The sequence below is a fragment of the Ascaphus truei genome, chromosome 8 (assembly GCF_040206685.1).
Source record: "Ascaphus truei isolate aAscTru1 chromosome 8, aAscTru1.hap1, whole genome shotgun sequence".
Lineage (NCBI taxonomy): Eukaryota > Metazoa > Chordata > Amphibia > Anura > Ascaphidae > Ascaphus > Ascaphus truei.
The window spans coordinates 75,156,313-75,168,585 of NC_134490.1; the positions used below are offsets into that span (position 1 = coordinate 75,156,313).

The window sequence follows — 12,273 nt, forward strand, 5'->3', positions numbered from 1 at the left end:
TTCAAATAATTGGTCGGGAGGTAGGTTCATTTCTTCCGGTTCCCATTCCAATGCAATTTCAGCTGAAAGGCTTGGTACATAATCATAGTACTTTTGTTCTTGTACAATGTGGGTTTCAGGAATGGAGGCTGCAGATATTGCAGCACGTATCGATTCAAACGGATCAGTAGTAGCGGATACATTGCTATTGCCATTAGGAATAAATATGCCTTTCACGACAATATAAGTGCCGTCTTTCAGGATAAATTGTTTTTCCGGGGCAATCTTCCAGAAACCATAGGTGTGTTGTAGCTTATCCTGGTCACGTTCAAAAAAGTCATTACTTGATAAAGTGAATCTTATTGAGGAATTAAAATTCCGTGCATGCTTACGGTCTTGGTAATAAGGATATTTTGCTCGAATGAAATCATCGATTTGGCGTGTGCTTGCTTTCTGTCCGCGACTGTTCAAGATGGCTTCACAGATCATGTACTTATACCCTAAAAGGGGATTAATATTGTTAACGAATTCATCAGCCATGTCTGAGTAGCACAAAAGCTGTGTGCAGGTCTGTGTTATTTGCTCATCAAAATGAATGTGCTGAATGGCTAACAAACTCCTGTTTTTCCTTGTCAAGGTCAACAAAAGTAACTACTTTGACTCCTTATTTCAAACGCCAATTGGATTTGTTTGTCTAATTGGGTTAACAGTTGTGGTTCGTGATATGGGACTGTGGGAGAAACATTTCTCCTTCTTTTATCTCGTTTGTGAAAAACATCCCTAGACTGTGAATGCGTTCACATAGTGTTTTTTTGAAAACTAACAAAGACCAGTGTGTGAAAATATTTCTTAGCCAGGCATATCAGTAAAAACACACCTGCAAAAAGAAATGTTTTTTCCCCGCTTACATTTCTGTGTGTATGTGAAAGTCTGGTTAACTCCCTGTCTGCATGAGTTTAAATACGTGTGTATATATATATATATATATATATATATATATATATATATATATATATATATATATATATATATATATATATATATAAATATATCTCTTATAAAAATATATATATATTTATATATAATATTTTTTTTTTTTTTATATTGCAGGAGTACACACAACATTGATGGCATTAAGTATACCTTGTATGAAACCTATTTAAATGGTGAGAAACATGATTGAATTAAGTAATAAACATTTGTTTAAGCACAATACTGTTAGAGTCTCATACTTAGGATATTTCTCAAACATTAGGCCTGTATTATTAAAATAGTGTTTTCACAAGGAAGCATGAAGTGTATTAGTTTGTGTATACCAGTTTATATAGTACTATATATATATATATATATATATATATATATATATATATATATATATATATATATATATACATATATATATACACACTCACACACTCACACTCACACTCACTCAGTGTGTGTGTGTGTGTGTGTGTGTGTGTATATATATATTATTATACATTCTGAGATGTTATAGAAACGAACACACAACTGATTAAAGGACAAAATTACAATGGCCAAGCAAGGCAAAGGTAAGTAATAATTTACACATAATCCTGCTGTACACGTACAAGAAAGATGTTTGCACTTACTTAGGTGTTTTAATAATTGCATGTGACTAATATGCATATGCAATTCTTACATCAATTAACACACCCAAATGCAATGTTTTGCTGCAAAGTCAATGGCAGCTTCTCTAAACTTAGCAACTGGCTCCTGGTGGACCATTACTGAACAGACGATTACAACATAAATATTTATAACACAATTAATTATGAGTGTTAACATTTCCAAAACTTCACGTGTACAAGAACATAGTTGAAAGTTTGGAAACAACACAGTCTTCAGCATACATACAATAGTAATTAGATAATCTGAAGTCAACAAAACAAGGCCAAAGACATATTTTCTGAATTATAACATTTATTTTTTTGTTCCTTTTGCGAGCGAGTAACAGGCCTGCTTGTTGTCTCTTGAATTTTCCTTTTTCTTTTGCCACCAACTTTAGGCACAACAGAGCCACTTTGAGTGGCCTCTGGCACTTCACGGGCAGGGCTTGTGGCCAGTGACTGTTCACCTACGGGGCTTGTGGCCAGTGACTCACCTACAGGGCTTGTGGCCAGTGACTCACCTACAGGGCTTTTGGGCAGTGATTCACCTACAGGGCTTTTGGGCAGCGATTCACCTACAGGGCTTTTGGGCAGCGATTCACCTACAGGGCTTTTGGGCAGCGACTCACCTACAGGGCTTTTGGGCAGCGATTCACCTACAGGGCTTTTGGGCAGCGACTCACCTACAGGGCTTTTGGGCAGCGATTCACCTACAGGGCTTTTGGGCAGCGACTCACCTACAGGGCTTTTGGGCAGCGATTCACCTACAGGGCTTTTGGGCAGCGACTCACCTACAGGGCTTTTGGGCAGCGACTCACCTACAGGGCTTTTGGGTAGTGACTGTTCACGGACAGGGCTTGTGCCCAGTGACACATGTGAGCAAGTTGGTAGACACTGCACAAGTGATGGTTGGTCTGTTTCATGTGTGTCTTGTTTTGTTTTTGTCGCCTCCTTTGTAGGTGTCTGCTGCTGAATTTGTACAGATGGCAGCGGTAGGATGTCATCAGGAACCTGCACAGCAATGTCTGCTACTTGACCGGTAACATTTGGGCCTGGTGAATGAATATCAGATGAATGTGGTGAAAACTGACCTGCATGAACAGATCCTGGCTGGGAGGTGTTGAATTGTGGTACATTAGTCATTCTCCAGTAATTAGCTTGTGTTTGCTGAACAACTAATGCTTCGAATGAGGTGTTGATTTTTTGCAACTGTTTAGGCACTTCAATGAAGACTCTGTGGAGATGTGCCAATTGTGATACTGTTTCTTCCTGCAGTCCAATCATCCTTTCCAGCACTGTCATCATGTCTGAATGGCGACGATTTTCTGCGTCCACTATTTTTCCCTCTGAAGCTACAATTGCATCGTATGTGGAAGTTGATGGACGATTTGGCGGTACAACAGTTTCTATTGGCACCTCTTCATGGTCACATGATTGTATTTCAGTCTCTTCTGTGGCGTCATCCTCATCATACTCATCATCCTCATCACCATGATGTTCTAAAAAGAAATGTACACATTATTAAATGGCATGTTAATGTATGCTGTGTTACTATGTAATTGTACTGTGTCCTAAGTAACACCTAACATGTTAGCATACGTTTTATAACCTCATTAAAAACTACCTTGACTTACGAATAATGTTTGGACTCAGTATGAAATATGAATGAATGAAAAGTTGCTCTAAACTCAGAAGTCCTACATGATAATTAACATCACTAACACAATACATGTTGCCTTACACTTAATTTTCACTGACACTAAGTAATCCTATTTAAAGAAGATGTGCAAAACAAATAATGCACATGACAACATAACATATAGAAGAGCACATATTATATGGCCAGCAAATGATACACTCACCTTCTAGTAGTGTTGAGCTGGCTGACCCAGGTGAAGACACTTGTTCCATCTCAGGTGACACATGTCCTCCAGGGGCAACTATATATAACAATAACATAAGTTTTACATTTACATGTGTAAATATTGAACAAACACTTATTGTATGTTCTGTATTTATGATTAACTAACAACATCAGTTCCTTAACCGAAAATGTGTGTGAAAGTGAACATAAATAGTTTTAATAACACTGTACATGCCTGTGTACTTAGAATTTTTGAGTTCCCTAACATACAACATACTATGTTTCTGCAGTAATGCGTGAGGATAAATAGATTAAATGAGTACATAAAAATCATATGTTGTGTAGTGATATCAGTATCATAATGTACATAACTATCATGAGATGACCATTCACAATGGTTATCATGAAGGTGGTCATATTGCAAAAAGTGTTGTTTTTGGTAGAGGATATGTGTGGTACATTAATCGAAGATGTGGCACACCTGAATGTGGCTGTGACTCAACAAGACAACACATGCAGTGTGTGATAATGTGTCTTTCATAGTAGTTCAACTATAGATATGAGTGAACTAATGTGTGACGTACGCTTTGATAAGTAATGAGTTGTTGGGGCATTTAGTAGCTAGAGTTAAGCTTTCAAATGAGTGTGATTAACTTCAGTTGTGCTATTCAGGTTGTAAGAAAGGTATTCCCTTCCCCAAAAAGCCTAATCAGCCACACCTTTCAATGACTTGAAACAGGTGCAAATGGTGTGAACTAAGTTGACCGTGAAATGAGGCTGTAATTAGTGTGTGTGCTGAACCCCACCCCCTCTGTTGAAGTGTATGCTGTGATGAGATATTAATTGCAGCTGCTTTAACACAATGGTAGATGAGCTAAGTAGTCATCTGCAGTGTTTAAGTTATGAAAACAATGACATAACATATGATACGTGTGCCTCATTATGCTGTCTGTATATGACATAAAGCAAAAATGGACCTTTTCATAAGCAACTATAGATGTGTTAGTGCCAGTGATGTTTGTAGGCCGTTACATGCAATTTCTTTGATGCATGCTTAAAATAGGCAGTAATGTCATGTTTGTCGGAGTAAAATCAATAAAATACACAATAATATGATACATATTTCTGTTCTGTACCTGTAGCTACTAATAATTTCTCATGAACATGTGTTACACATGTGTACTACCCTGTTGTTCCCCATCTTCGCCCACCATCAATTGCTTCCACTGCAGCTATGCATTTTGGGAATTCACATGTAAATGAGCACGCAATGGCACGTGCTATATTAGTTACTGCTTTTAGTAGGACTACTACATATATGTCTATTTTGAGATATATATATACAGAATCAGACATATACATATATAGATGCAGGTATGCTTATATTGTGAAGACAGTATAAAAAGCAGTGTAAATATGCAAAATAACTGTAAGCAACGACACGCCTAGTACAGTAATATTTATCACCTGCTGGAAATTGTGACGGATAAATTCCAATGTCACGGTCACCAGCCAAGCCTTCCACGACGACGGTAAGTAATTTTGGCCGAAGCAGCTCCTCCAATGGAGTCAATATGAGACGTTGTGGTGTGGGCCCACCTCCAGTGCCAGTAGCATGCACGCGTTGGTCTTGTATTTTCTTTTTCAATTTGGACCTAATATCATCAAATCTTTTCCGACAATGATACTTGTCCCTGACACTATTCCCACAGGCATTGACACCAATGACTATTGTGTCCCACATTTCTTTTTTGCTTGCTGCACTTGTCCGCCCTTGAAAAACATATAAAAGATATGAGGTAAATTAATAATAATATAAGCACCAGTTTCCTACACTGCTAGCTGTTCCAAGAGATAGCAAACATGCTGTTTTATGTGTAATATGTGCAGCACATGAGCATTCACTACTAAACCTATACATGTAAGCAAGGTTGCATTCATATTGTATGCAGTTCTGGCAAATTGACCGCCTGTGTTTATTTGTCCTTGTAAGGCATGATAAAAAGCTGTGTTTCCACACTAATGAACATAGAAAGATATTGTGTACCCATATTTGCATATGAACAAAACTCAGATGACCTAGGATCACATGTATTTGAATAATAAATGTAAAGTTACACTTACCTACTAAATGTCCATAGAGACTGTCATAGTGCTCCAGAATGCCAGTGACAAGAGCCCTATTTTCCTGGTCATTGAAGCGAGGATTACGTGGCTTCTCCACACGTTTTTTCCGAGCAGGTTTAGGGTCAGAGCTTGGCTGGTGCTGACTGGACTCTCCTTCTTCCAATGGAAGAGCCTCCAAAAGCTGGCCACCAGCAAGCACGCCACCACCAGACACCCCATCAGCAACTGCGCCACCAGCAGCACTCCCAGCACCAGCACTCCCACTCCTAGCACCAGCACTCCCACTCCTAGCACCAGCACTCCCACTCCTAGCACCAGCACTCACACTCCTAGCACCAGCACTCACACTCCTAGCACCAGCACTCCCAGCACCAGCACTCCCACTCACAGCAACAGCACTCCCACTCCCAACAACAGCACTCCCACTCCCAACAACAGCACTCCCACTCCCAGCAACACCACTCGCAGCACCAGCACTCCCACTCCCAACAACAGCACTCCCACTCCCAGCAACACCACTCGCAGCACCAGCACTCCCACTCCCAACAACAGCACTCCCACTCCCAGCAACACCACTCGGTGCACCAGCAACATCACTCCCCTGAACAGAACGTTCACTCCGACGCGTACTCGCACGAGTAGCACTCCCACTCCCACCAGCATCACTCTTCCCACGCTTTGCGGGCATACTTCCAGCACTCACAAAAAACAGACAAGAAATGTACAGGCAATCACACGACCCACTTCCACATATAAAACAAGACAAAGATGTAAACAAAACAACAAAGGACAAAGCTCACCCAATACACAACAAGTCTCTCAGTCAATATGCAAATCTTCAATCGTCCAGCTCTGTGCGTCTCTCTCTCTCTCACTCCCAACAACACAGAGAATGATTAGCAGTACACGTTGCCTTTAAATATGGCGCGCAATCAAAAACATGCTTGTTTCGCCTGATTCAGCAAGATTTGTGATTGTGCAACCTAACAGCACCCCGCCACGCACGCCGATACACCTGTGTGTGATCGGCTCATCATCGTGAGAGTGGGCGGATTTGTTTTCTGGTTGATTTTGAATGTATTCGGCACTTACTGCATACGGAGAGGGAAAAACGCCAATAACATGACTAATCGATAAGCTTGCCGATTTCACATAATCGTCGCTTACTGCATGAGGCCCTTAATGCGGATATGGGGTTTCTCACACACTATCACAATGGCTTGTAATTATACTGCCTGCCTCTCTGCCAATGTTCTTATCCACACCTCTCCCCCCCAACACAGCATCCCTTTCCCTCGACATGCTGTTACTTGGCACCGTTTTATTGCCCCACAAATGTCTACAAACATCCATTTCTCACCCACCCTTATCTAAATCTGCTTTTTGTTCCTGCCTTCTAAACCTGTTTTAGCATTGATTCCCCTGTAAACTAGTATTGCTGATCTGAAGAAGAGAGCAGGACTCTTGAAAGCTTGTCTAATGACATAAATTGTTAGTCCAAATAAAAAAGGTATCACCTAATACTGAACAACTCATTTATTCTACACTATATATATATATATATATATATATATATATATATATATATATATATATATATATATATATATATATGTAGAGGTATCAGTACCGTGTTAGCCGAGCTTCAATAATCTCAAAAAAAATAAAAAAATAAATAGATGATACCGTTCTGTGGCTAACGAAATGCTTTTATTTGTGCGAGCTTTCGAGATACACTGATCTCTTCTTCCGGCGATGTTACAATGAATGAAGCAAGCAAAGGGTATACTTAAAAACAGTGTCTCTTGGAATGTTATCTGTGCTGTTCCTTCCCCCGGTGTGGATGTGTTTTATGGCTAGAGGTGTTAAATGGTTACTGAAAGCTCGCACAAATAAAAGCATTTCGTTAGCCACAGAACGGTATCATCTATTTTTTTTTTTAATTATATATATATATATCTTATTATATATTAGTGAAAGCACTGTATGCCTGCCTGTCTGCATCTCCTGTGTCCCTAGGGGAAATCTCATTGGTCCCTTGGCCCGCCCGCCCCCGCACACCTCTCATTTGCCTGAGGCGGAGTGACGGTCCAACACACACACAGCGCGGTGCTCATCGGGTCCCGTGCTTTCCCCCCCCGGCGCGGCTACAGTCAGCGGGGGAGCGGAGCGAGCGCCCGGGACACAGCGGGGGACTCTCACCCCACCCACACACACAGAGCACTGAGCGGCTCTCCCCACCCCCGGCTCACCCCCCCCCCCCACCCACACACAGAACACTGAGCGGCTCTCCCCCCCCCCCGGCTCACCCCCCCCCAGGCTCAACCCCCCCACCCACACACACAGAGCACTGAGCGGATCTCCCCTCACCCAGTGCTCCCCCCCCCGGCTCACCCCCCCCCCACCCACACACACAGAGCACGGAGCGGCTCTCCCCCCCACCCGGCGCTCCCCCCCCGGCTCACCCCCCCCCACCCACACACACAGAGCACTGAGCGGCTCTCCCCCCCCCCGGCGCTCCCCCCCCGGCGCTCCCCCCCCACACACACACAGAGCACTGAGCGGCTCACCCCCCCAGCTCACTCCCCCCCCCCCACCCACACACAGAGCACTGAGTGGCTCTCCCCCCCAGCTCACTCCCCCCCCCCCCACCCACACACACAGAGCACTGAGTGGCTCTCCCCCCTCCCCAGCGCTCCCCCCCCCACACACACACACACAGAGCACTGAGCGGCTCACCCCCCCAGCTCACTCCCCCTCCCACCCACACACACAGAGCACTGAACGGCTCTCCCCCCCGGCGCTCCCCCCCCACACACACACACAGAGCACGCGGCTCTCCCCTCACACAGGCCTCTCCTCCGGCTGTCTCCGCCTCTCCTCCGGCTGTCTCCGCCTCTCCCCGCGAGAGGCACAGCACCTCCTCACCGGAGCGTCTCAGCCTCTCCGCGGAGGAGCCCGAGGTGGAGGAAGACGGTGGCCGGTACCCGTAGGAAGAGGAGCGCGGCTGTGTGCAAGGTGAGGAAACGCAGGGGAATGGGTTATTTACCACGTCCAAGACTCCCCCTGCCCTTTGCTCCCCCTGCCCTCCCTGCCCTTTTCCCCCCTGCCCTTTGCCCCCCCTGCCCTCCCTCCCCCTGCCCTTTGCCCCCCCTGTCCTCCCTCCCCCTGCCCTTTGCCCCCCTGCCCTCCCTCCCCCTGCTCTTTGCCCCCCCCTGCCCTCCCTCCCCCTGCCCTTTGCCCCCCCTGCCCTCCCTGCCCTTTGCCCCCCCTGCCCTCCCTGCCCTTTGCCACCCTTGCCCTTTGCACCCCCCTGGCCTTCCTCCCCCTACCCTTTGCCCCCCATGCCCTCCCTCCCCCTGCCCTTTGCTACCCCTGCCCTTCCCCCCCCCTCGCCTCCCTCCCCCTGCCCTTTGCACCCCCCTGGCCTCCCTCCCCCTGCCCTTTGCCCCCCATGCCCTCCCTCCCCCTGCCCTTTGCCACCCCTGCCCTTTTCCCCCCCTCGCCTCCCTCCCCCTGCCCTTTGCCCCCCCTGCCCTCCCTCCCCCTGCCCTTTGCCCCCCTGCCCTCCCCCCCCTGCCCTTTGCCCCCCTGCCCTTCCTCCCCCTGCCCTTTGCCCCCCCTGCCCTCCCTACCAATGCCCTTTGCCCCCCCTGCCCTCCCTCCCAATGCCCTTTGCCCCCTGCCCTCCCTCCCCCTGCCCTTTGCCCCCTGCCCTCCCTCCCCCTGCCCTCCCTCCCCCTGCCCTTGCCCCCTGCCCTCCCTCCCCCTGCCCTTGCCCCCTGCCCTCCCTCCCCCTGCCCTTTGACCCCTGCCCTTTGACCCCTGTCCTTTGACCCCTGCCCTCCCTCCCCTGCCCTTTGCCCCCTGCCCTTTTCCCCCCTGCCCTCCCTCCCCCTGCCCCTTTCCCCTTTGCCCCCCTGCCCTTTGCCTCCTGCCCTTTGCCCCTCTGCCCTTTGCCTCCCTGCCCTTTGGCCTCTTGCCCCCTGCCCTCTTGCCACCCTCCCTCCCTGCCCTCTTGCCCCCCCTGCCCTCTTGCCCCCCTGTCCTCTTGCCCCCCTGTCCTCTTGCCCCCCTTCCCTCTTGCCCCCCTGCCCTCTTGCCCCCCTGCCCTTTTCCCCCTCCCTCCCTGCCCTCTTGCCCCCCCTGCACTCTTGCCCGCTCTGCCCTTTGCCCCCCCTGCCCTTTGCCCCCCTCCCTCCATCCCTCCCTGCCCTCTTGCCCCCTGCCCTCTTGCCCCCCTGCCCTCTTGCCCCCCTGCCCTCCCTGCCCCCCTGCCCTCCCTGCCATCTTGCCCCTCCCTGCCATCTTGCCCCTCCCTGCCCTTAGCCCCCCCGCCCCTCCCTGCCCTTAGCCCCCCGCCCCTCCCTGCCCTTTTGACCCGCCTGCCCCTCCCTGCCCTTTGGCCCCCCCTGCCCCTCCCTGCCCTTTGGCCCCCCCGCCTTTCCCTGCCCTTTGGCCCCTCCGCCCCTCTCTGCCCTTTGGCCCCTCCGCCCCTCTCTGCCCTTTGGACCCCCCCGCCCTCCCTGCCCTTTGGCCCCCGTGCCCCTCCCTGCCCTCTGGCCCCCCTGCCCCTCCCTGCCCTCTGGCCCCCCGCCCCTTGCTGCCCTCTGGCCCCCCCACCCCTCCCTTCCCTCTGGCCCCCCCGCCCCTCCCTGCCCTCTTGCCCCCCCACCCCTACCTGCCCTCTGGCCCCCCCGCCCCTCCCTTCCCTCTTGCCCCTCCCTGCCCTCTTGCCCTTCCCTGTCCTTAGCCCCCTGCCCCTCCCTGCCCTTTGGCCGCCCCACCCCTCCCTGCCCTTTGGCCCCCCCGCCCCTCCCTGCCCTTTGCCCCCCCCCCCCGCCCCTCCCTGCCCTTTGCCCCCCCACCCCTCCCTGCCCTTTGCCCCCCCTGCCCCTCCCTGCCCTTCGCCCCCCCTGCCCCTCCCTGCCCTTTGCCCCCCCCGCCCTTCCCTGCCCTTTGCCCCCCCTCCCTGCCCTTTGCCCCCCGCCCCTCCCTGCCCTTTGCCCCCCGGGCCACTCCCTGCCCTTTGCCCCCCCCGCCCCTCCCTGCCCTTTGCCCCCCCCTGCTCTCCCTGCCCTTTGCCCCCCCGCCCCTCCCTGCCCTTTGCTCCCCTGCCCCTCCCTGCCCTTTGCCCCCCCGCCCCTCCCTGCCCTTTGCCCTCCCCGCCCTTCCACTCCCCTTGGCCCCCCCCGCCCTTCCACGCCCCTCCCCCCCGCCCTTCCACTCTTCCACTCCATGCCCTTTGCCCTTCCACGCCCGGGCAACGCCGGGTATATCAGCTAATATATATATATATATATATATATATATATATATATATATATATATATATACATACATACATACAATATATATATATTGGTGAAGATGACCTAGGCGCAATAGGGGAAGGGAACATTATTGTGATATAATTGGAAATCCAAAATATAATAAAATCAAAAAATGAATCAGCTTCAAACCATCTCTATTCCCACCACCCAGAAGAACATCACAGAGGGTATGGAGACGCACCTTTATTGCTAACTTTTAACATTTGACTTAAGGCAATCTTCTTGGATACAACAGGTGGTATCAGTCTTTCTAAAGACTTAGATACTCATTGAGAAATTCAATTCTCGCATATACAGTGTTTACCTCTTGCTACTAACCAATTGGTTAATTTTATTTTGTACTAAGGGTAGTTTTAATAAATATATGTTTTTGGGATCCCCTTCCTTGACAGTGCTTCATTTTTTGATTTGATTACATTTTGGATTTCCAGTTATATCACAATAATGTTCCCTTCCCCTATTTGCGCCTAGGTCATCTTCACCAATTTCTTCTTCTCGGCGTTGGTGGGGCCGTGGACCTAATTGGCAGCATCCAGGATAGGGACAGGTAGTCACTGGTAGCACCTCCTCCAGATTTATATATTTTGGTTTTTGTTTCTTGAAGTAACAGTGTGGGAAATATTATAACACTGATATGAGTAAACCGCTGAAGGTTAATAGCTTTAATAGCTGAGTACCTCCTGCCTACACATGTTAAAGCTGCAGTCCCTAACTGGGATGAAAATAAAGCAGGCAGAAGCCTGAGTTAAGCAACGTGATACTTTGTATGATCCTTTTTTCATCTGAGTGCGAACTACCTCTCATATGGGATCCAGGGATATATTTTTTAATGGAGTCATATACTCTAGCGGTACCATTTTGACTGTTAGAGGTGGTTCCATGTAAGGGTGCACACTCCTACACCACATACAAATGGTGACACTGTTAGGTAGTCGGGCCCGCTGATTTATATAGGATCCACGTATCCACCCACCTTCAGGATTTTATATCACCTATCAGGGGTGGCTTTCATCACCCAGTTAAACCGTGATCCCCGTTGTCCATCTCCCTTCCCGTTGTTCGACCCCCCGTTACTCCATATATCCCTGGTCCCTAGCCTTTTAGTCTGGTGCTATTTTGTGTTTTTTCCACTTTTGTAATTGTCACATACACATATACTACGACACAGACATACCACACTTAGGTTATTTTGCCTTTTAATTTGGTTTGGTTGGAAATATCAGTGACAGCATGATAGTGATATAAGTACTATTGACACATTACCATCATACTTAGGTCATACAGCATTTATTTATACACTTCATTTTCATGAACTTTCATCTGTGTATATTATTAGGCA

The 12,273-nt window shown here is 48.3% G+C and overlaps 2 protein-coding genes across 8 annotated transcripts in view; one reads left to right on the forward strand and one right to left on the reverse strand.

Annotated features, from left to right (window-relative positions):
* Nucleotides 1–12,273, forward strand: part of ADGRA1 (adhesion G protein-coupled receptor A1) — a 692,353-nt gene that overhangs the window by 608,959 nt on the left and 71,121 nt on the right. The window lies entirely within an intron of this gene.
* LOC142501006 (uncharacterized) overlaps nt 1–12,273 on the reverse strand; it is a 29,107-nt gene that overhangs the window by 2,808 nt on the left and 14,026 nt on the right. Inside the window, exons 2-5 of the mRNA XM_075610246.1 lie at nt 5,599–5,867; nt 4,942–5,247; nt 3,473–3,619; nt 2,352–3,109 (exon numbers count right to left, since the gene is read on the reverse strand). Coding sequence (XP_075466361.1) covers nt 2,352–3,109; nt 3,473–3,619; nt 4,942–5,247; nt 5,599–5,867 — 1,480 coding nt within the window. The remainder of the gene's footprint in view (nt 1–2,351; nt 3,110–3,472; nt 3,620–4,941; nt 5,248–5,598; nt 5,868–12,273) is intronic.